At 51.4% G+C, this 24,004-nt stretch overlaps 1 protein-coding gene across 1 annotated transcript in view; it reads right to left on the bottom strand.

Annotated features, from left to right (window-relative positions):
- Positions 1-2,685: 2,685 nt before the first annotated feature.
- Positions 2,686-24,004, bottom strand: part of INPP5D (inositol polyphosphate-5-phosphatase D) — a 135,642-nt gene continuing 114,323 nt past the window's right edge. Inside the window, exons 21-27 of the mRNA XM_081491016.1 lie at positions 23,503-23,585; positions 20,097-20,184; positions 15,767-15,916; positions 13,406-13,502; positions 12,538-12,804; positions 5,260-5,893; positions 2,686-3,887 (exon numbers count right to left, since the gene is read on the bottom strand). Coding sequence (XP_081347142.1) covers positions 3,885-3,887; positions 5,260-5,893; positions 12,538-12,804; positions 13,406-13,502; positions 15,767-15,916; positions 20,097-20,184; positions 23,503-23,585 — 1,322 coding nt within the window. The 3' untranslated portion in view covers positions 2,686-3,884. The remainder of the gene's footprint in view (positions 3,888-5,259; positions 5,894-12,537; positions 12,805-13,405; positions 13,503-15,766; positions 15,917-20,096; positions 20,185-23,502; positions 23,586-24,004) is intronic.

Genomic DNA, 24,004 nt, shown 5'->3' with positions numbered 1-24,004 from the left:
GCTGCTGTGGGGTGACCGAGATGATGGCCAGCCGTTCCCGAATGGCCAGGAGCACCGACCAGCACTGCTGTGGTGTCTGGCTGGATGCCAGCTCAGGGGCTCCCTACGTGTTCCTAGGTTTGCTCCCCTTGACTCAGGTCCTCAGAACTGCTCCATCTGTGTAGGTAAAGTGATCCAGCTGGTCCTCTTGGCCTCAGCTTGTCCATCTGCCTCATCCAGTCCCCTAGCCTCAGCTAGCCCATCTGGCCTCAAGGCTGTTTATTTTCTAGGCTTGCCCAGGCTCACCCTGCCCCTTGGTTCCCTTGCCCACACGGGAGGCCTCTACCCACCTCCTTTGGGGACCCCCCTGCAGTCCCCGAAGGCCCAGCTCAGCGGCCTCCTTCATCGCTGCCTGAACCTTTTCCTCCTTCTCCGCATGGAGAACCCTCAAGAGGCTTCTCACACAATCTTGTCTTCCAGGAAGAGGGAGGGACTAACGCTCATTGGAGGCCTACGACGTGCCAGGCGCAGATGCACGCTCACTGAATCTGCACAACCACACCACGCCCAAGGCTCCCTTCTGCCCATTCTACAGGTGAGGAGACTGAGGCTCAGAAATGCTGTTTGGTACAAGATCACATATTTAGGAAACAAAAGACAAGATATTTAAACCTCATTCCTTCCGACTCCACAGCCCACGGTACATACCAGCCCTCCTTGAGGTGGTCCCCCTAGATCGTAGCCCTTATCCTAAGGCCCAGCACATGCTTTTAACTTGTGGTTGAGGGAAGACCGCGAGCCTTCACACCTGGTGTAGAATCACTCCCAGCCCAGCCCGGTGGTGGTGGAAGGCTGGAACCTAGCGAGAGGAGATTGTCTGTGCCTGGACTCGACCTGCCGGCGCTGTTCCCCTACACAGTGTAGGCTTCCCAGAAAGGAGGCTGGCAGGGTGGGGTTGGGGAGGGGTGGTTTCTGTGTGTGTAAGGGGGGTGTGTGTGGGGGTGAGACCACACATTTGCATCACAAAGAGTCTCCTGCTGGAGTGAGGGCTTCCTTGGGCTCGCTGCCTTGCAGAATGCTTCTAGGCCTTCAGATCGCTGGATCTCCATGGAAATTAGTCCGCCAGAGAAAGAAGCTATTTTAAGGACATGGGACGAGAGACCCTGTAGGCTGGGATAGAGAAGCTAGCTGTGGGGGAGAGCGTTTCTGAATGACTCACTCATTTCCCTTCTATGGGGGTGGGGGAAAAAATGGCATGGAAAAAGACCGGCAGCCCAGGGAGGAGTGGCACAGCCGACTCTGACACGCGGAGCCACGGCCGCCATATTGCCGGTGGAGACGCCGAGTGCACGCCGCTGAGAGAGAGAGAGAGAGGCCTTCAGGATCTCAACACCTCCCGTGGCCATCAGATCCTCTGCTTCCAACCAGCTTTCCTATCACGCAATGAAGCAAAAAATTGCTTCTTAAAAAAAAAAAAAAGTGACTGCGGCAGCTTCTGTAACCTCAGGGAACACAGAATTCACCGCAGGGGCAGGGGACGCCTTTGTGAGGAAAGCTTGTTTAATCCCCGCCCTTGGTTAGGGAGCTTGGTGAAGAAGGGCTAAAACCACACAGAGGTAAATCACTTCAGGTGGTAAAGAGGTGGGAATCTCTGCGTTCCCCTCTCATGCTGCTATTTATTGAACAGGGACTCTGGTGTTTGGGAGGCCCAGGGTGGGAAGCAAGCAGACATGGTGGAGAAATCTGGCCCCAAGAGATGGTGGTGGACCCAAGCCTGGGGAGAAAGGTGGTCAGGGACCTTGAGGGGTGGGTGGGTGCAGGGCTGAGCAGCTGAAAGGACAAGAGTGAAAAGCCTTTAATCTCAGTTTGCAGTTTCAGGCATCAGGGAGGGCCCCACTGTCCATCAGCTTACAGTCAAAGTCCTGTTTGGTGCTGAGGCAACTGGTATTGGAGCTTGGGGCCATGGTGGGGGGAACACTGAACCTGCTCAGGGTGCTAGAACTCAGACCATTGCTGCTCCTAGAGTCACTTCTCCTGGGAGCCCTCAGAAATGGCAAAGTGGATGTCCATTCCAGGTCGGGGTGGGTCCAGGCAGCACCCACACTGGCCGTCTGAGCTGGGCGCTGCTCCCTGACCCGTGAACAGTGCATGCTGCTCCTGCAGGTGGGAGCCTGTGACCTGGCAGATTGTTTACACATATTTACTGTCTCTGGAGCTCAGCAACGAACACTTACAAAAGCCAGGAGCAACTGGTGGCTGCAAGGCATCCCTGGAGTCTGCAAAGACATGTGCCATCTCCAGCGAATCCTGGTCTTTTTTGTTGTTCAGTCACTCAGTTGTATCTGACTCTTTGCGACCCTATAGACTGTAGCTAGCCAGGCTCCTCTGTCCATGGAATTCTCCAGGCAAGGATACTCAAGTGGGTTGCTGTGCCTTCCTCCAGGGGATCTTCCCGACCCAGGGATCAAACCTGCATCGCCTACACTGGCAGACAGATTTTTTACCACTGAGCCACCAGGGAAGCCTCCTGGTCCTTGGCCAACTTCAAACCCATTCTACAGAGTCCCCTCTGTCAGGACAATGCTAGCCCATCTCCACTGCAAACCTCCATAACCATCCCTCCCCAGGAGGCCGCTCAGCAGCCCCGACAGCCTAGAAGCACGTCTGTGGCTGAACGTCAGGAAAAAATGCCACACAGATGGGAGCTGAGGAAAGCACAATTTATTGGTCATGCAGACTGACACACGTGGGGATGTGAGATGCGTACCCATCCTCCTGAACTCACACACACTTCTGGATTTGGTTTCCTACATTAATTTCGTTAACGTCAAAAAGCAACAGACACACAAAAATGTCACCAGTCCATTCTCCTAGTAACCAAGGAAGCAGGGCCAAAAGCCACAGAGTTCAGAAAGAAAAGACTGCTTTGAGGGCCAGGAACCAAGAGGCCTGCCCTCCCCAGCAGCCAAGTGGGAAAGGTGGTTTTCTGCAGCAACTAAGGAACAGCAAAGACTTTTCCATCAGCTCGATGAGATACGGCTCGGGGTGCAGCTCATTCCATGGCCTAGCAGTGCCTGCTCACCTGGAGGGCACGGGGGACTTGGTACAAGCCTGGCATCACCAGCCTGGGCTGAAGCCGAATCTGTTTACTGGAGAGCAGGAATTGATTTTCCTTCTACTTCTGACTGAAGAACTTGGGTGACCCAGAGAGATCCCTGTTCACAGGGGCTCAGCTGGATCCCAGCGGCTTTAGCTATAGCAGTGTGCATCACTGAAGCTAGACAAGGCCAAGTTCACTGTACCCTAAATTAACCACACACTCAGAGCTCCCTAAAGGCCAAGCCCTTCCTCACTCCAGGAGGGCACTGGCCTTAATTTTTAATGCTTTGTCCAAACCACTCAGGACATACTGCTTTGAACTGGAAGGGGGCGGGGCGGTCTGGGAATGTGGTTTTAGTTGACTGAAGACTCAACCTGTAATGTTCATAAAGCACTTAGCATGGTACCTGCAGGTGCTGAGTGCTTCACACATGTAACCATTATTATTATTAATATTATTATTACTTATATCTCCACCCAGGAATCAGCACTCTAGTTCCTTTCTTCAAAATGCCAGCCGGAACAAGGCTCTTGGGTCCCAAGTACCAAGATCAGCTGGGGGCCCAGGTGTGCGGGTTGTTGGGTGCCCATCCAATGTGCTGCTTCTTCCAACTTCAGCACTGACGGTCAGGTTTCACAGCCAGTGCACCTTACCGACCACACAGAAGCTAGGCTCTCTCTGGAAAAACACGAAGCCCTGTGCAGGAAGCTGGGTAGGAGGAGTGAACAGGGGTCCTGGGAGAGGGTCCTAGTGGCTTCGTGTTGCTCCTCTGGGCTCCTGTCTCACTGGCGGCTCACCAGGGGCTTCACTGCAGGATAAGAACAGAAGACTCAGCACTGCGTCATTGCCAGGCCACAACTAACTCAAGGGCCCCATGTCTTTGCACGCCCCAAGCTACAGCAGGCTTCCCCTGACAGTGTTGAAGAGGGCCAGCACACTGTTCTCAGAACTTACACATATTCTAATAGATATGTATATGTGTTATATGCATACACAGTAATATGCAATATAATGAAATAATATGTAATAGATAATACATAGACTTTACATCTAAATTATAACATACAGTAATGATATATAATAAAATTTAGCCCTCCCTATAAAACTATGAGGCAGGTTCCACTGATTGCTCATCCACTGACTGATGAGCAAACTGAGGCCCAAGGCCCATAGTCAGAGACTGGGGTGGGGGAGAGAGCTGGGATTCAAACCTAGGACAGTCTGGCTCCAGAATCTGCTCTTAACCACTATTTGTTTTGCTCAAAAAGAAATCTGTTTTATAGGAAAGAAGGGGACATTGAGTCTGAAGTCTCTAAAACACTGGGAAATTTTGAAGAACTAACCCTAATGATGATGATGATGAAATAGAAATGATCTGGGCTCTTTTATATTTATGAAGCCTTATTCTTCTGTGATGTTGGAGAAGACTCTTGAGAGTCCCTTGGACTGCAAGGAGATCCAACAAGTCCATCCTAAAGGAGATCAGTCCTGAATATTCATTGGCAGGACTGATGCTGAAGCTGACGCTCCAATACTTTGGCCACATGATGCAAAGAACTGACTCATTGGAAAAGACCCTGATGCTGGGAAAGATTGAAGGCAGGAGGAGAAGGAGACGATAGAGGATGAGATGGTTGGATGGCACCACCAACTCGATGGACATGAATTTGAGCAAGCTCCGGGAGTTGGTGATACACAGGGAAGCCTGGCATGCTGCAGTCCATGGGGTCGCAAAGAGACAGATAGGACTGAGTGACTGAACTGATTCTTATGGGCCTGACATAGAGGACTCAGTTTACCCACAGCCCCTCCTTTAACCCTTCAACTGTAGGAGCAGGGATTTTTGGGTACAGGCTGGGTTTGAAGTCTGTCTTCACCTCCTTTCTCCTTTTCAGTTCCCTGGGAAGGGTTTCTCGGAACCCACTCCTGGGTCAGGTTGGTCTATCGCATACATGGCCAAGGATGACAGCCCACGTGCCCCAGAGCAAGTTCCTAGCCTGGTGGGTTGCAGCAGGTGCCTGCGCACGCAGGCACCCTCAGAGCACGCATGCACCGCCCGCGCAGGTCCACTGAACATACTCCGGGACACGGCGGGGTATCACTCACACGCACGCTCACCCACGTGCACCTGTATCACGCCCGCGCATGCTCACCCGCCTGCCCACCCGCCCGGAGCGCACCTGCATGGTGGTCCGGCTGAGCGGCGCGTCCTCTGGCCGGTGCTTGGCGTGGTGGGGCAGCTCGGCGTTGTCGCGGTAGTCGCGGCCCTTGGAGTGCTGCAGGTGCAGGACGGCCGGGCTCTTGACTGGGAGGGGCGGCCGCTGCCCCTGGGCGGGCGGGGGTGGCTGGCTGAGTTCCGACCTGGAAGGTTTGATGGGCCTCTTGACCGGCACTGGGACCGGCAGTGGGACCGGCACCGGCACCGGGACCTGCGAGCCGGCCGGGGCCTTGGGCTTCCCTTGGCTCTTGTCCCCGCCCGGCGGACGGCCCTCGGAGGTGGAGCAGGTGAAGGAGCGGACCCGGGGCGTGGGGCTGAGGAAGGGGGCGGGAGGGGGCGCCGGCTTGCCGGTCCCCTTGCCGCCCTCGGCTTCCTGGGCTTTGGAGAGCAGGATGCTGGGTGACACGATTCCCGGGTCCGGGCAGGGCGGGGGCTCCTTCCGCAGCATCTTTGGGGACTCCTGCTCTTTCCTGGGAGCCGGCTTCGGGAATGCGCTCACGGACCCGTACAGCGGGTTCTCAAACATCTCGGGCTTGGTCAGCTGCGGCTCCTCCGGAGGCAAAGGTTCCCCCACGCTCTTCGCTATGTCGCTGGGCCTGGACCGTGGGAAAGGGGACGCACAGGGAAGAAACACAGATGGGGAATGATTGCTGAATGCGTGCGGGGTTTCCTTTGGGGTGATAAAGACCTTTCGAACTGGATCGAAGTGGTGGTTGCCTTAACACAGTGAAGGCACTTAATGCCACCTAGTTGTTCACTGGAAAAATGTTAGGCTTCATTTTATGTTATGTGAATTACACTGTGGTTAAAGAGACAGGAGCAGGAACTCTTACTCTTACTCTTACACTGATGGTCTCACAGGTAGCCTCAACTCTTCCCTTGGACGTTTCCCACCATAGAAAACTGTCCACACCAGAGCATCACTGAGCAAGGGGGACTAGCGAATTCTGCTCTGAGCCGCAGAGGAACAGAAGCTTACCAACAAGCAGGCCGCCCACTCCGTGACCTCCTGTGCTACTGGAGAGCCCTAAGTTCAGAAGCTCGGTTTAACAGAAGCGTGGAAGCCCCCCAAGTGTGAGACGCTGCCCCTGGCACAGGTGGTGGGTGTGAACCAGATGAAATCGGTGCTCACGGGACCCACAGTCCCTAGTAACATGATTCTTTCCTCTGCATAAAGCCCTCTCCCTGGAGAGCTCCTGGTGAGCACGGTTTCCTTTATGCCCTCAATCAGAGTGAGAAGGAAACAAGGGTGTTCATGCTGAAAATTAGAAGCCTCCTCGAGAGATGCATGCGTCAGGAAACAAGCCAGTAGTGAGAAAAGAGGCCTGTCTGATTTATGGACAGAGAAGGAGGTCCAGGCTGTCCCCAGGGTAGGTAAGAGCTTCCTTTGTTTGTGTTTCCTGATTTACTTCTGCTTTTGCTGGAGGTGGTTTCCTGCTGAGTGAACCAGGAGAACCAGGAATGGGGACACGTTTTGCTTTCTGGCCAGGGGCGTGATCTTCCAGGGGCGCGTTCTGTGTTCTGCAAAAATGAGGAAGCTGTTGAGAAGAAAACATGGGTCCCTTGGAAAACACACCGAACCGTTCAGGGCACGACGCCTTGTACTGATGGAGCATGTGCTGAAATGCTGCTCAGAAGTTGCTGAACGGCCACGGCTAATGGACTTTTTAGGGAGCAGGCGGGCAGGGGACAGAGGCGAGATGTCATCCTCTCGCTGGGGCCAACGAGACAAGAAGATGTGGGGTTTCGGGACACGGAGAATTGGGCTGCCACTCATTACTCTTTGGAAAGACCTGGAAGCAGTTGCCTAAGCAGAAGGCCGCCCCTCCCTTCCGGGCCATCCTCAGCACCCACTCTGGATCCCCAAAGACCTCTGCTCTGAGTTAGCCTGGGGAGGAAAGGGCAGAAGGATGAAAGCAGCATTGGGTGAAACTTTACCTGAAGTTTCGGATGAAAAGGCCAGAAGGAGAAAAGAAAGGTGTGTGGCCTGCTGCCTGAAGCTCGCTGTCAGTGATGAGATAGGAAGGATCCTGCTTGCAGAGAATTAGGGGCAGGGCCAGGAAGACAACCCTGGATGCAAGCATTTTGCTGATTGCAAAGATGGGCAGGCAAGCAAACTTCCCTCAAGGAGGGGGATTCTGACACTGTCAGAGAGGGGAAGGCTTGGTGGGGGCGGGGAGAACTGGGGAAGACCGCTGTTAAAAAGTCCTTAATTCCTTGGTGGGAAGTCACGAGGAACCAGCTCCCGTAGTAGCCACGGCTGTGGAATCAGCCAGCCCATCCCCAGGGTACAGAGTGGATTCCTAGGGCCAAATGACTTCACTCCTCAGATCCAGAGTCTGTTCTTTTCTAAAGGAGCAAAGCACCAAGCAGGGTCTGAGAAAAGCCCTCTTTCTCTCTTTTTTTCTTTTTTCTCTGTTTAAACTTTTTATTTTGTATTAGGATATAGCTGATTAACAATGTTGTGATAGTTTCAGCAGTACTTGGATGCAATCTCAAAAACGACAGAATGATCTCTGTTCGTTTCCAAGGCAAACCATTCAATATCATGGTAATCCAAGCCTATGCCCCAATCAGTAACACTGAAGACGCTGAAGTTGAACGGTTCTATGAAGACCTACAAGACCTTTTAGAACTAACGCCCACAAAAGATGCCCTTTTCATTATAGGGGACTGGAATGCAAAAGTAGGAAGTCAAGAAACACCTGGAGTAACAGGCAAATTTGGCCTTGGAGTACAGAATGAAGCAGGGCAAAGGCTAATAGAGTTTTGCCAAGAGAACACACTAGTCATAGCAAATACCCTCTTCCAACAGCACAAGAGAAGACTCTACACATGCACATCACCAGATGGTCGACACTGAAATCAGATTGATTATATTCTTTGCAGCCAAAGATGGAGAAGCTGTATACAGTCAGCAAAAACAAGACCAGGAGATGACAATGGCTCAGATCATGAACTGCTTATTGCCAAATTCAGACTTAAATTGAAGAAAGTAGGGAGAACCACTAGACCATTCAGGTATGACATAAATCAAATCCCTTATGATTATACAGTGGAAGTGAAAAATAGATTTAAGGGACTAGATCTGATAGACACAGTGCCTGATGAACTATGGACAGAGGTTTGTGACACTGTGCAGGAGACAGGGATCAAGACCATCCCCATGGAAAAGAAATGCAAAAAAGCAAAACGGCTGTCTGAGGAGGCCTTACAAGTAGCTGTGAAAAGAAGAGAAGCGAAAAGCAAAGGAGAAAAGGAAAGATATTGCCATTTGAATGCAGAGTTCCAAAGAATAGCAAGGAGAGATAAGAAAGCCTTCCTCAGTGATCAATGCAAAGAAATAGAGGGAAACAACAGAATGGGAAAGACTAGAGAGCTCTTCAAGAAAATTAGAGATAGCAAGGGAACATTTCATGCAAAGATGGGCTCGATAAAGTACAGAAATGGTAGGGACCTAATAGAAGCAGAGGATATTAAGAAGAGGTGGCAAGAATACACAGAAGAACTGTACAAAAAAGATCTTCACCACCCAGATAATCACGATGGTGTGATCACTCACCTAGAGCCAGACATCCTGGAATGTGAAGTCAAGTGGGCCTTAGAAAGCATCACTATGAACAAAGCTAGTGGGGGTGATGGTATTCCAGTTGAGCTATTTCAAATCCTGAAAGATGATGCTGTGAAAGTGCTGCACTCAATATGCCAGCAAATTTGGAAAACTCAGCAGTGGCCACAGGACTGGAAAAGGTCAGTTTTCATTCCAATCCCAAAGAAAGGCAATGCCAAAGAATGCTCAAACTACTGCACAATTGCACTCATCTCACACGCTAGTAAAGTAATGCTCAAAATTCTCCAAGCCAGGCTTCAGCAATACATAAACCGTGAACTTCCAGAAAAACATCTATTTCTGCTTTATTGACTATGCCAAAGCCTTTGACTGTGTGGATCACAATAAACTGTGGAAAATTCTGAAAGAGACGGGAATACCAGACCACCTGACCTGCCTCTTGAGAAACCTGTATGCAGGTCAGGAAGCAACAGTTAGAACTGGACATGCAACAACAGACTGGTTCCAAATAGGAAAAGGAGTATGTCAAGGCTGTATATTGTCACCCTGCTTATTTAACTTATATGCAGAGTACATCATGAGAAACGCTGGGCTGGAAGAAGCATAAGCTGGAATCAAGATTGCCGGGAGAAATCTCAGTAACCTCAGATATGCAGATGACACCACCCTTATGGCAGAAAGTGAAGAAGAACTAAAAAGCCTCTTGATGAAAGTGAGAGAGGAGAGTGAAAAAGTTGGCTTAAAGCTCAACATTCAGAAAACTAAGATCATGGCATCTGGTCCCATGACTTCATGACAAATAGATGGGGAAACAGTGGAAACAGTGTCAGACTTTATTTTTTTGGGCTCCAAAATCACTGCAGATGGTGATTGCAGCAATGAAATTAAAAGACGCTTCCTCCTTGGAAGGAAAGTTATGACCAACCTAGACAGCATATTAAAAAGCAGAGACGTTACTTTCCCAACAAAGGTCCGTCTAGTCAAGGCTATGGTTTTTCCAGTAGTCACATATGGATGTGAGAGTTGGCCTATAAAGAAAGCTGAGTGCTGAAGAATTGATGCTTTTGAACTGTGGTGTTGGAGAAGACTCTTGAGAGTCCTTTGGACTGCAAGGAGATCCAACCAGTCCATCCTAAAGGAGATCAGTCCTGGGTGTTCATTGGAGGGACTGATGTTGAAGCTGAAACTCCAATACTTTGGCCTCCTCATGCGAAGAGTTGCCTCATTGGAAAAGACCCTGATGCTGGGAAGGTTTGGGGGCACGAGGAGAAGGGGACGACAGAGGATGAGATGGCTGGATGGCATCACTGACTCGATGGACATGAGTTTGGGTAAACTCCAGGAGTTGGTGATGGACAGGGAGGCCTGGCATGCTGTGATTCATGGGGTTGCAGAGTCAGACACGAGTGAGCGACTGAACTGAACTGATAGTTTCAGGTGGACAGAAAAGGGACTTAGCTATACATATACACGTATCCATTCTCCCCGAAACCTCTTTCCAACCAGGCTGCCACATAACATTGAGCAGAGTTCCCTGTGCTATCCTGTAGGTCCTTGTTGGTTATCCGTTTTGAATGTAGCAGTGTGTTCATGTCCATCCCAAACTCTCTAACCGTCCCTTCCCTCTGGCAACCATAAGTTCATTTTCTAAGTCTGTGAGTCTCAAGGAGAGCCCCCTTTCTAACCACATGACTTCGGTCCAGGGTGACCAGTCGTCCTGGTTTGCCCAGGACTTAAAGTGTTTCCTGGGATGTGGAATTCCTAGTGCAAAAGAAGGGGACAATGTTGGGCAAATTGGGACAGCTGGTCACTCTGCTTGGTTGTTATGCAGTGTCAGGAGGACTGGGACACCCCCTTTCTCATAACCTCTCAGGCCGCGTGGGAGGTCAGGAGCAGCAGAGGACTGCAGGCAGGCATGGGAGCTCCCAGCTTCTTGCCTCCAATCACCTCCTTGCTGAGAAGGAAGCTGAGCACCCACCCCACCCTGTATCTACGATGTCCCCTTTCTGAAGCTAACACCTGTAAAACAGGAGGGAACTGCTGGCCACCGTGCTCCCAGCTGTGTGCTTAAACTTGAACTTGTGCTGTGTTGAGGTTAACACAAAGAGACATTTACTTCGGGAACTTAGCAACATTTCACTCGAACAATCCCCCTGTTCCCTGTGCTGGTTTCTGTTTGCCGGGGCTGCCAAAGAGGTGCCTCCGGACCCACCATACGGTGGCTTTTGTTCTCACTTTTCCAGGAGAGGAAGCTAGGCTGCTTCTCCTTCTGGGTTTCTTACGGAAAGACTAGAGTCCATGATGTTATCAACAAAGTGTGAAAAATCGAGGTATAGAGACAGACAAGGCTGAGCCCTCCCTGTCCGGTCCTGTCCTCCTTCCTTCTGTCCCTTCCATCCTTCCATTCATCTGTCAAGTTTTTTTTTTTTTTAAGAGAACAAAACTTAAGAGAATTATAAACTGCCCTTCAAGGCAGAGGAAACTCCATCCAGGCCCGGTGAGAGAGTGTTGGGAGTGGCAGGAGATGAGGGGAAACATGTTCTATAGCACGCTCTTTGCTGACTCTGAATTCACGACAGAAAATGCCAAGGGGAACGTGGGACCTCAAGAGAGGGGGAGACAGACCCAGAGCGGTCCCCCCGAAGCCATCATAAATGGTACCAGCATCCCCCAAAGAAGCCTATGCTGATGATACTTTGCGCATCTTCAGTCATTGTTAATTAAGGTCTGCACTTTTAATTTCCGACACCCTGTGGTTACGGGAAATCTGGAGGGCTCTGGAGCCTGCCTTTGCAGGAGGCGCACATGTGGGTTTGCTTGGTTAAGGCAGCGGCTGTGCGGACTTCCCCCAGGCTCCCAGCCTCTGGGCACGTGCTACCTGGACCAATTCTCGATGCAGGCCACCCTTCTCTAACCTCTGGGTTTTTCCCGAAGTTTCACAGCCAAACCCCCTCCCTCTGTGGGCTGACTGCTCTCCTCCCCTTGGGAATTCCCAGTTCCAGCTGCTGCTTGTTCGAATTGGTCTCAACAGCACACAGGGAAAGTTGCACCCGAGAGCAGGAACCACCGCGGTTGAGAGGAGACCGGGGAACTGGAGCTAAGGAGGGAGTCCTACCCGGAAATTCCCATCTCTGCTCTGCAGGGCCCTCCGGGGAGTGGGAGGTTGACGGGCGTTTACTGCTTATAGAAATGTATTTTTCAATGAAGGTTGTTTTTATAGGACTGTGATTTTCTTTGGCAGTATGTTTAAATTTTTTTTCTCCATGTTTTTTAAAAAATCTTTCAAGGGACTTCCCTGGTAGTCCAGTGGCCAAGACTCCACACTCTCAGTATAGGGAGCCGAGGCTCGATCTCAGGTCAGGGAACTAGATCCCACTAAGAGTTTGCATGTCACAACCAAAGATCCAGTGTGCTGCAACTAAGACCTTGCACAGCCAAATAAATGAATGTTAAAAAAAATTAAAAAACGCTTCCAGTTTACACCAATAGCGTAGAAACTGGAAATTCCACATGCATTTCTCAAGAACCTCCTGTGTTCTAGGCCCCGAGGGTGAGTCTGACCAAAGTGGGACATGCGTCCCCACCCTCAGGTGGCTTCTATTCGAGGCCCAGGCTTCCTGGTGGTGAAAAGCCAGGGAAGGGCGAGGTCATGGTAAAGAGGACACTCACCTTGACTCCTGCGTCCTCAGGCAGGCGCCCCGGGTTGCCGTCGACGATGTAAACTTCTTGGGTGATATGGGTGGTTGGGAGGGTGGCGTCGGGGGGCTCTCTCCCCTTCCAGGCCCCAGGGCGGAGTCCTTGAGTGGCTGGTCGTAGCTCCAGGCAGTGGGCTGCTGGTCGGGGGACAGGGTCTGCTTCAAGTGCCCGAAGGCCCCCACCCCCATGTAGCTGGGGTTGATGATTTCGGTGATACCGGAGCTACTGCATGGAGGGACCCTGTAGGGGGAAGGGGGGGACACACACAGTCACACCTCACGGCTCCTCCGGGGCAGCACTGGTCTGAGGACAGTGTCCTTTGATGTCCCTCAGGGCTCCTCAGGCTCTCCCCAACCCCAGTGACTTTCCCCCTTAGAACAAGTGGGGGCTTTTAGCTCTGGAGCCACAGCTGCTAATGTCCTTGGTCCTCAGGAAATATGACACCCATCCAGTGTGATCCTCTCTGTAGCTGCTTCCTCCTGGAGTGGGCGTCTTTCTAGTAGGCTGTGCCTTCCCAAGGCAGGGACAGCACCTAACGTGCCTTGGTTTCTCTAGAACCTGACACATGGAGGTACTCAGTGTTGGTTGAATTGGACTTTGTAACGCAGAAGAGTCTCCATGGCCTTGTCACATTCACACCAACCTCCCCTGAACCTGGGGTTTGAGGTCAGAAGCCTCGGAGCTGGAAGCAGGACAGGCCTCTTGTGGCTGGTGCTTTCTTTCCCTCTGAGTCCTTGCTTTCTCTCTTTCCGCTTCCCCACTCCCTGTCCTGGGTCTAGAAAGCCAGGCTAGTTTGTAGTGAAGCCCTGGCTCTTACCCACCCCCCGGCCCCCCAATCTACCTGTTGGCAGGTTCCCACTGCTTCATGGGGTCATGGTTGGTAAGGCTTTTCAGGGACTTGGGTCCACTGGATTCATCCCGCTCCGTCTTCACAAAGTCTGCAAGAAAGGGGCCAGGAAAGAGCACATGAGAGTGTGTGAGGGTGCAGCCCCCAGGGTTTGGGTCAGGATGGCTCAGAGGTTTCCACTGGGGTGCTGAAGCTGGAGAGTGAGTACTGGCTGCCTAAGGGCAGATTCTGAGACCTCGTGTGTGTTCGGTGGTTGATTAGTTATGCCTGTACGGCTCCAGGGCTGGGAGACTGGGCACGTATGACCCAGAATTGTCATTTCCTGCGGCATCTCCATCTCGGTGGTGTCAGCGAGGGACAAAGCAGGCAGCTATTTCTTGGCAGATCCAAATAAAAGAAATACAACGAGGTAGTGCTGCAAGAGCACTGAGTGCCCAAAGCCAACCTGTTCACAAGCTTAATGGGGAACTGGGACCCCATCTTCATAACTAACTCTGGTTGTGGTTGCAGGGATACCAGGTCCCTCTCAGTTCTAGATCCTGCAAGGGAAAGGAGCTCCCAAGGGCAGAACCAAGAGGCACACCAAAGGGAGGTGGCACCTTCGATGCCCAGAGCCTTCCACGACCAGGGGCTGCCAGACTGTCCGCATACACGAGTCCTGCTATCTTGTTGTTCACGTGAGCGGCAGGACCCCGTCACGTTTACAAACTTACAGATGCTTCAACCTGCGCTTTCACCTTGGACCAGCCACTTGGCTTGGTGTGTGACCTTCAGCCAATCACTTAACCTCTCTGTGCCTCAGTTTCCCTGTCTACCAGCCAAAGACAAGACCTGGCTCTTGGAGCTATTGTGACAGAGAAATGAGGTGGCATTTAATAGATGATCATTTCATGCATCAAGTATAAAATGAAAGCCTGACTCATTTTAGACACTTACTTGAGCACTTTTGAGCAAGAATTAAAGCAAAGAGGAAAAGGAAAACAATGATCTATTGTCTGAGAAGGAAGACAGACTTGATTAACATATTTTGAGCAGCTCTGTGCCTCTCAAATCATTTATTATTTCAAGCAGGGAGGTTTTAATGGGATGGATACTATTGAGAAGGACACATGTTAATTTCTAGGTTTCAAAAAATCTATGCAGGGTTCAGAGAAAACTACAAATTCGCATCTTTCTTGTGTTCTCTTTATGTTACTAGGTCTCTTGTCCACATTTCAATAGTCTCACAGTGAAGTTGTGACAGTTCTCATCTCAGAGATGTGACATCTGAACTTGCCTAATGCAGGAGCCCCCAGCCTTTTTGGCACTAGGGATCGGTTTCGTGGAAGATAGTTTTTCTACAGACTGGGGCGGGGGAAGGGGGTGGTGGTTTCGAGATGAATCAGGTACACACTTACTGTGCACTTTATTTCTAATATTAATACCTCAGCTCCACCTCAGATTATCACGCCTTAGGTCCCAGAGGTTGGGGACGCCTGGCCTAATGGGAATCAGCAGATTTTTCTTTGGAGACCCATAGGGAATGACTCTCTGATGCCGGCATTTCACATGGGGTGAGCAAACACTGGTGATGAGCATTTGCTCCCAAGCTTGTCTGCATTGGTGTCCTTTCTGAGCCACAATAAACACATCCTCCCGATGGCCAGCCAAAGTAAGCAAGTGGCAAATAGGGGGAAGAGAAAGGTTGAGTTCAGGTTCAAGGAGGTGCTAGGGGACTCTGTCAGAGAAGAGAAGGCCACGGAGGGTGGCTGGGATTAGGATCAGGAAGGGCCAAAGAAATGTGCTCAGGATGAGAGTGGGGCTTCCAGGTGCATATGGTGCGTGAAGGCGATACAGAAGGTGCAGAAGCCCAGGGTGGGTACCAGAAGGGCAGGCTGCAGACACATATGAGGGCATATGTGTATATACGAGTGCGCACCATGTGGCCACGAGGAAGAACAGGAACCACATGGGAAATTCTAATCTCAACTGCAGCTGTGGTTTCAATCTCCCTCGCCCCTCAGCCAGGAAAGAGACTGTGAGTAATTGGCAGGTCTGTGCGCAACCCTGGTCGTCCTGGCGGAGGTGTTCACATGGAGTGACAAGGCCTGGAAGGCTCAAGTGAGAGCAGAGGACCTGGGAAACCTACACGCTTCACCTCCTTAGAGATGTGAGTTGAGTGGGGTCGGGGAAGGGTGATCTGAGGCTGTGGACTGTTGCAGTTCTGTAGGGAAACTCTCGCACCTATGGAGGGTTGGGCCAGATTGTCTCTGAGGCCCCCTCCAAGGCTGGCGTTTCGTCTGAGGTCTCAGCAGATGGAATGGTCCATGCCTGTTCCCTGCCCAGCGGTGCTGAGAAGGCGGCAGGTCCACTTACCGTAAAGCTTCTCCCTCATCTTGCCCTGGGAGGTCTGCAGCTTAATGTCCCCCCGGAAGTGACCCGTCATCTCTCCGTGGTGGGTGAGAGGTGCGTAGATGGGGAGCTGAGTTTCCGTGGCTTCTAACCGTAGAGCAATGCAGCCCTCGCCTGCGGAGGTGGGGGGGACAGTAGTCAGGTCAAGACCCCCTCATTTCACAGGAGAAACACCATGCATTTGTCCTGGAGATTTAGCCCCCTTCCCAGAGCTGCAGTGGCCAAGGCAGGGATGATGGGACTAACCTTTCAGAACAACTCCTCAGCAATTTGAGGAAAACAGCTCAAACCTTCAGTGAACTCCACGCAGATTAGTGGGTGCAAGAAATTAAATCATAGAAAATCCAGCAGAAAACCAGAATTAAATACTAATCTGATTGCTGGAGAGAAGGATAACCTCCCAAGGTTTGAAGCAGTGTGAGAAATGACAAAATAAGACTGAAAGATAAGAGGATATAAGAGTTTAAAACTTCTGCATAGAGGAATTTAAAAAAAATGGAAAGAGGACTGAGGCCATTCGGTGCAGCCAGCTTCAGAGGGTATTTTATCTGAACGCCTCAAAAATCAAATCTCCAGCAGAGTAATGGGCAGACTACCCCACAGACATTTTCTACAAAAAAAGAAATGTTAATTTCATTACTCTAAATGAAAACCAATTCAGTCTTCTGAGTCATCAAAAATGCAAATTAAGGCAGCACTAAGGGACTCTCGCACAGACATGAAACTAGCAAAAGAATTAGGAAGCAAAGAACAGTGCCAGTAAGGATCTGGGAAGACCTGTACACTTGGACACGAGAAGGTAAACAGGGCAAGATGGAGCTTTCACAGCCCTCAGTTTGATGACGAGGGCCAAGAATTACAAACACATGTACACGTTGCTTTAGCCAGGAAACATGGGAGCTTGTCCTAAAGAGATGATCCAAAAGAATAAATGTAGCCGAAGGAGACTGAAAAATGTCCACAAAGAAGAAAACGCAACCCCTGTCCACTGTTGGTGGGAATGTAAATAGGTGCAGCCGCTGTGAAAACAGTATGGCATTTCCTTACAAAAAAAAAAAACCAACAACTAAAAATAGAATTGCCTTATGATACAGCAATCTCACTCCTGGTCATATATCTGGAGGAAAGGAGAAAACTCTAATTCAAAAAGATACATTCACCTCTATGTTCATGGTAGCACTATTTACAATAGCCACAACATAGAAGCAACCTAAATGTCCATTAACAGATGAATGTGGTGTACATACAACAATGGAATATTAGCCGTAAGAAAAAGAAATAATGCCATTTGAGGCAATAGGGATGGACCTACCGCTTCTCAGACTGAGTGAAGTAAGTCAGACAGAGACAAATATCATACGATATTACATATGGAATCTGAAGTGTTGTTCAGCATATTTACAAAATAGAAACAGACTCAGAGACATAGAAAACAAACTCATGGTTACGAAAGTGGAAAGGGAGCACCGAGGGGATAAACTAGGAGTTTGGGATTAGCAGATAAAAGCACTACATGTGAAATAAATAGAGTCATACTGTATAACACAGACAGATATATTCAATATCCTATAATAAACCATAATGGAGAACAATATGACAAAATATATATCTGCATGAACTTGCTGTACACCAGAAACCAACACATTGTAAATCAACCGTAGTTTAATAAAAAATAAAAATATCCACAAAGAGCTCCATTTCAGCATTATTGATAACACTAACAAAAATAATTGGCAGAGCCTCAACAGTGGTAGTAAGGAATACTTTTAAAAATGAGGACATAAAATGATTGAAAGCTAGCAAAAAAAATGAAGATACAGTAAATTCATGGACTATTATGAAACTGTTAGAAGCAATCATCATGAAGGCTGGGTTGGAGGATCATGGAAAATGTGTCTTATCTAATACTAGGTGAGGAAAGCAGACTATAACTGGTATCTCTGTGGTAATTATTCATATAGAAATCTATGTGCCTGTGGATGAACACTGGAGTGAGAAAGCAAATAAATATGAGACTGATGGATGATTTTTCTTCCTAGTTATTAGTATGATGGGCCTTCCAGGTGGCACTAGTGGTAAAGAATCCACCTGCCAATGCAGGAGACAGGCATGGGTTCAAACCCTGAGTGGGGAAGATCCCCTGGAGGAGGAAATGGCAGCCCACTCCAGTATTCTTGCCTGAAGACTCTCATGGACAGAGGAGCCTGGCGGACTCCAGTCCATGGGGTCACAAAGAGTCGGACATGAATGAGCATCTGAGCACATCAGTATGATGTGCTAATTGTCAGCATGAACACCAAGAGAAAGAAACAAAGGAGGACCTCAGTGTTTGAAAAGAAGATGGAGCCTCAGACCCGCATGCCTGTTTCCTGTCAGCAAACCTCTTGACACGCAAGCACCACGTGGATCCTTTTTCTTTGCTCTATCAGACTCCTCGGGCTCTACCCACCCCTGCCCTGGCTCAGGGACCCTCTTTTCCAGTGCTGTGGTGGGAGGGAGTGCAGGGCACGATTCTAGAGCTGCGCTGTCTGGGTTCAAGTCCAAGGTCACCCAGCCACTGCCACTGCTGGGTGACCCTGGACAAGTCACTTCATTTCCTCACCTCTGCAACGAGGGTGGTGATGGCACCTAGATCCCAGGGCTCTGGGCAGAGCCTGCAGAGCGGGCAACAGACACACGTGGGCACCCTTCCTGTCTGCAGCCTCTCTCTGCTTCCCAGCTTCTACCAATCAGCATTAACCACCTGCAGATTCCTTCCACTGGAAACAGACACCCTCCCTGGACCCCACTGCACATGCTGGTGGGCCTCACGCCCTCTGCCTCCTTACCCCACTGACCCCCTCACCGCACACAGTTCTCCCAAGTCCAGAGATGATCCCCGGGGCTCTCGGTCTGCAGGACGCAAGTCTTTATTTGGCCAGATCTCTCAGCCACGTTTGCTGTCATAACCACCCCCCCCACCCCCCCCCGAGCAGCTCTGACGGTGTCTGTGACCCCAGTCTTCCATTTTCCTCCCACTTCTCTGGCTGAGTCTCCTTCTCCTGCTCCTACCCATAGCTGACCCAGTTCAGGAAATGGAAACATTACCTCAGCTACGCAAACCACGAGTGCAGGGCCGTCCTCCACCCTCTTCCCCAGATTCCCATGGTCAAACAATGTCCCTTCGCAGTACCTCTCAATTTTAAACTCTCTCTTATTTACCGTCACCGCTTTCATTCTGGCTCCCTCATCCATCATGTTTTGTTGTTGTTGTTGTTCAGTGGCTCAGTCATGTCCGACTCTTTGCAACCCCGTGGACTGCAGCTCACTAGGCTTCCCTGTCCTTCACTATCTCCCGGAGTTTGCTCAAACTCATGTCCACTGAATCGGTGATGCCATCCAACCATCTCATCCTCTGTCACCCCCTTCTCCTCCTGCCCTCAATCTTTCCCAGCATCAGGATCTTTCCCAATGAATCAGTTCTTTGCATCAGCTGGCCAAAGTATTGGAGTTTCAGCTTCAGCATCAGTCCTTCCAATGAATATTCAGGGTTGATTTCCTTTAGGATTGACATCCATCATGTTGATGGATGTTTGCAGTGGCAAACTCTAAGTTTCTAAGTTGCAAAGCTGACTGTGTTATCATCTTGCTTGACTCTTCAGTGGCTTCCTGCTGTCCCCAGGATGTGGTATTTACCCCTAACCTGGCTTGTATGGAGCTGCCAATCTGGCTCCTTGTCTCCAGCCTCTGTTTGGCTACCTGTCCCCTCACTCCATGCTCTAGCTGCACTATACATACCAAGTTCAAGGGCAACGCTAACACCTCGCTGGAGCCAGGGGCAGGCTGAAGATCTTAGAAGATGGTGTCTCTCTAAGAGGACAGTTGTTGGGGCCTCAGGCCTTCTCAAACCAGTCTGGGCTGGGCATTGAGGAGTGCCAGGTGGACCTGGGCTCAAATGAGGGCTCAGCCAGTTACCACCCATGTGACTCACTTTACCTCTCTGAGCCTCAGTTTGCTTATTGACTAATGGAGAAGATAGTGTCTGGTTCACAAGGTCGTGTCAAGATCAGTCAAGTAGGATTTCAAGCGCCTGGCATGGAATCCGACATAGGAGAGGCTCCATGGATGGGAGGGGCTGTGCGTCCCTGTCGGGAGCCCGATGGGTCGGCAGGATGACTTCCTGGTAACTGTACCTCTGGCAGGACCAGGATGGGCAGCTGGTGGGTTTTTTGGTGAAGGAGATAGCTCCTCTCCCTGACATGGGTGGCCTCGATCGCAGGTATGGTACCTATAGCACCTCTCCCAGGACCCTTACCGTAGGATTCGTCGCTGTCGGAGGACTTGATGCTGATCAGGATATGCTGGTCCAGCAGGTACTCGGGGTCAGAGATGATGGGCTTCAGCTGCAGAGAGAACAGCATGGGTTAGCATGGACAGGCGGGGGACAGGCTTGCCAGGGGAGGCAGCCCAGAGAGACGGGAATGTGTGGGGAAAGGGACATAGATGTTCTTTTTAAATTCGAATCTCTGCTTTTCCTGTCCAAGAGAGAAGGAAGGTACTCGTATGTCCACCCTGCCCAGTATGGTGGGGTTAACTTCCTTTCCGACCCCACAACCCCGTTACACTGCACCCGGGGCCCTGTGGAGAGAGCCTGATTCCAAACATGCCTTCACCCACACCGCCTCCCTTCCCTTCCCACACCCGCCCACCCCATGATCAAGGTGGGGACAGGGCCATGCTGATATTCAGACATCCTAACGCACCCCTCTCCCAACAAGAGTGCAGCCCTCCCCTTGGCCCCCCGTCCTGGGATGGAGGCTGCATTGAAGGGGGCACCGCAGGGCCTGCCTTCCATCTGGGAAGGAGGAAACCTGTGTCCACCTGCAGGAGAGCTCCCCCCAGATGGGCCTGGAGGGTCCTGTGGGTTGCTGGAGGGTGGCTCAACAAGTGGAAGGCATAGACCCCAAGTTCCAGCCCGTCCCCGAGTCCCTGCTGGTGTGGCCGGGGGCATGGGGCAGGGCCGGGGGCACAAGCACAGCAAGGGGCTTTGCGAGGCCACCTGCTCCTGGGTGCCAGCTACTGCCTGTGACTTCTTCCCAGCTGAGGGCTGTTCCTCGTGTGGACCCCAACACAGAGGGGCCTAAGAAAACACTCACAGGCTGCCCCCTTCCCTCCCCTCTACAGACACCAAGAGACCCCCTAGTGCAGGCCTCTGGGTCCATGTTGACTGATGGGATGGGCTCTATTCAGAAAGCTCCAGAACAGGTGACCGGACATGGCGGTGGGAACTCTGGGCCATTCTTGAGGCTCCAGCGCTGCCCCCAGAACTTGGTTCACTCACGCGCAGTGACCGCTGGCTCGAAGTCAGCCCCGGGGCCAGGGTGCTACTGAGGCTGGAAGAGGAGCCCCCCACCCCCCACCATCACCATCATCACCGGGCAGCAGGGGAAGCGGGAGGTGGAATCTGAACACAGAAGATCTGAGAGGGACAAGACACCTCGTGGGGGGCAGGGAGCCTCATCAGGTGCCTCGGCGGGGTTGCAGAGGGTGAGGAGAGGGAGTGACAGAGGGGGCCCCTGAGGTGCTGGGGGAGCAGAAGAGACCGAGAGCAGGAGAGGGCCAGGAGCCAGGCCAAGGAGCTGACATCAGGGGCCCCACCGGATGCAGGAAGAGGGGCCAGGAGCAGACGGGCGCTCCAGAAAGACCCCTCGGCCAGGAGGGAGGGATGGAGCCCCCTGGGAGGCAGCAGTGGGGTGGGGAGGACGGGCCAGAGGCAGGAGGGGCAGGAGCGGGGACGTGGGGACTGGGATGCTGGCATCGTTCCCGACTTCACAGAAGTAAGAAACGCGCTGTCTGAGTGCTTCCTGGGGGCGGCGGGAGACGGTGAGGTGGGGCGGGGTGGGGGCTGAGCTGGGACATTGCCTTGGAGCCCAGGGCCACTGGGACTTGGGTCCTGAAAACAGCACCAGATGGGGACTGTGTCAGCTCCGCCCCAGCCTCTTGCGTGCAGCGTGCATGGGTGCTCAGTCATGTCTGACTGCGATCCCATGGACTGTAACCCGCCAGGCTCCTCTGTCCATGGGATTCTCCAGGCAAGAATACTGGAGTGGGTTGCCATTTCCTCCTCCAGGGGATCTTCCAGACCCTGGGATCAAACCTGGGTCTCCTGCGTTCCCTGCACTGGCAGGTGGATTCTTTACCACTAGAGCCACCTGGGAAGCCCCAGCCTCTTGGAGGACCCCAGTCTGAAGTATACCCAGACTAGAAGACTTCGGGACTCCGACATAGGTCTTTTCATGTGTGGTCCACAGGTCGGTTCCAATCAACAGTTAAGGCCAGTGCGGGGAGTCCAGGCGCCTGAGAGCTGCCTGCCCACACCAGCCTGAGGCCGTCCTTTAAAACTCACTTGGGGCATCACATTCCAGGGAATCTTCCAGGGGGGCCTGAAACCCCTGCCCTGTGTGAAAAACTTGCCCGGCCCTGGACACTTCCTCTACGCCCCCTTCCCTTCTAACTGATAAAGAAGCAGGGTCCTATTCCATGTGTCTCCAGAGTGAACACCAGACATGTCCATTATCAACATAACATCACAAAAGCAGTGCTGGGTCCCAGTTTTCTGTAATAAAGACAAATGTGTTCCCACTAAGGTTGCCTGCAATTCTACCCTCTGCTTGCTGGGGGCCAAGGACAGGTCAGGTCCTCTGTGCATCCAGAACCAACACAGTTTTCTCTACTCCTTGGTGTGATCCTCTGAGCCTGGGCTGAGCAGAAGGAACACTGCAGGGGAACTGGGGCCTCAGGCTGTGGGTCCTGGGTCTGTCACTGCAGCTGTGCGACCATGAACAAGCCTCTCTGGGACCTGCCTTCTTTCCTCTGTAAAATCACGTGGTCAGATGACACACCCTCTAGACCCCTTCCAGGATCTATTAGGGGAACTGAAATCCATCTAGGAATATTTGGGCCACTAGGTGTGGGTGAGAGTTGGACCATAAAGAAGGCTGAGCCCCACAGAATTGATGCTTTTGAACTGTGGTGCTGGAGAAGACCCTCGAGAGTCCCTTGGACTGCGAGGATATCAAACCAGTCCATCCTAAAGGAAATCATTCCTGAATATTCATTGGAAGGACTAATGCTGAATTTGAAGCTCCAATACTTTGGCCACCTGATGAGAAGAGATGACTCATTAGAAAAGACCCTGATGCTAGGAAAGATTGAGGGCAGGAGGAGAAGGGAACGACAGAGGATGAGATGGTTGGATGGTATCACCCACTCAATGGACAGGAGTTTGAGCAAGCTCTGGGAGATAGGATTGGGGGCAGGAGGAGAAGGGGATGACAGAGGATGAGATGGTTGGATGGCATCACTAACTCGATGGACATGGGTTTGGGTAAACTCCGAGAGTTGGTGATGGACAGGGAGGCCTGGTGTGCTGTGATTCATGGGGTTGCAAAGAGTCAGACATGACTGAGCGACTGAACTGAACTGAACTGGGAGAGAGTGAAGGACAGGGAAGCCTGGCATGCTGCAGTTCATGGGGTCACAAAGTCAGACATGACTGAGCGACTGAACAACAAAAGGTGCAGGCCCACGTTTAACCGCTGCTGTAAAGAGTGTCATAAACCACCTTGAAAGAGAGGCAGCCGCTTCTGCCCGGCCGGAGCTCTGCCACTGGCCAGCACCTCTGGCTAATGAACGCAAAATCGTCTTTGTTGTTGAGTTACCTTCGGGAGAGTTTCGCCAAACTTCACCACCAACTCCCCTTCGCTTCCTTCTTCATTTTCTCCTTCCTGACTCTTGACGAAACCTGTTGGGGGGAGAAGGAGGCAGGTTTTCAGAACAATGGCCCAAGAACCAGACAGAGAAGACTCCTGAGGTCACTCCACCAGGACCAGGGAGGACACCCACCATCCTCTTATACCTGTTGGGGCCACAGCATCGTTGAGGGGCCAAGCTCGCTGGAGATTCTGTTTTGATTCAGGGGATGGTCATTTGCCAACACGGTCTAATTATTTTTAGGAGACTCAGAGATTTCCCTCCCTCTCGGCTCCTCTTTGCCACAAACCAGGCAAGGGAGGAATCATCACATCATAGGCGAGGAGGAGATTAGGAAACATGGGGGCTCTGGCTCATCCCACGCCACTCAAGATAACAGCCTTTTGAAATGCTAATTTAAGCTTCCCAACATGCTGTTTCCATAGAAATGTATGCAAATGTCTCGAAAGT

This window comes from Giraffa tippelskirchi, chromosome 5 (genome assembly GCF_054371585.1).
Source record: "Giraffa tippelskirchi isolate mGirTip1 chromosome 5, T2T-mGirTip1v1.2.pri, whole genome shotgun sequence".
Taxonomy (NCBI): Eukaryota; Metazoa; Chordata; class Mammalia; order Artiodactyla; family Giraffidae; genus Giraffa; species Giraffa tippelskirchi.
Note: the sequence above shows the minus strand (reverse complement) of the source record. Positions and strands in the feature narration are given on the sequence as shown.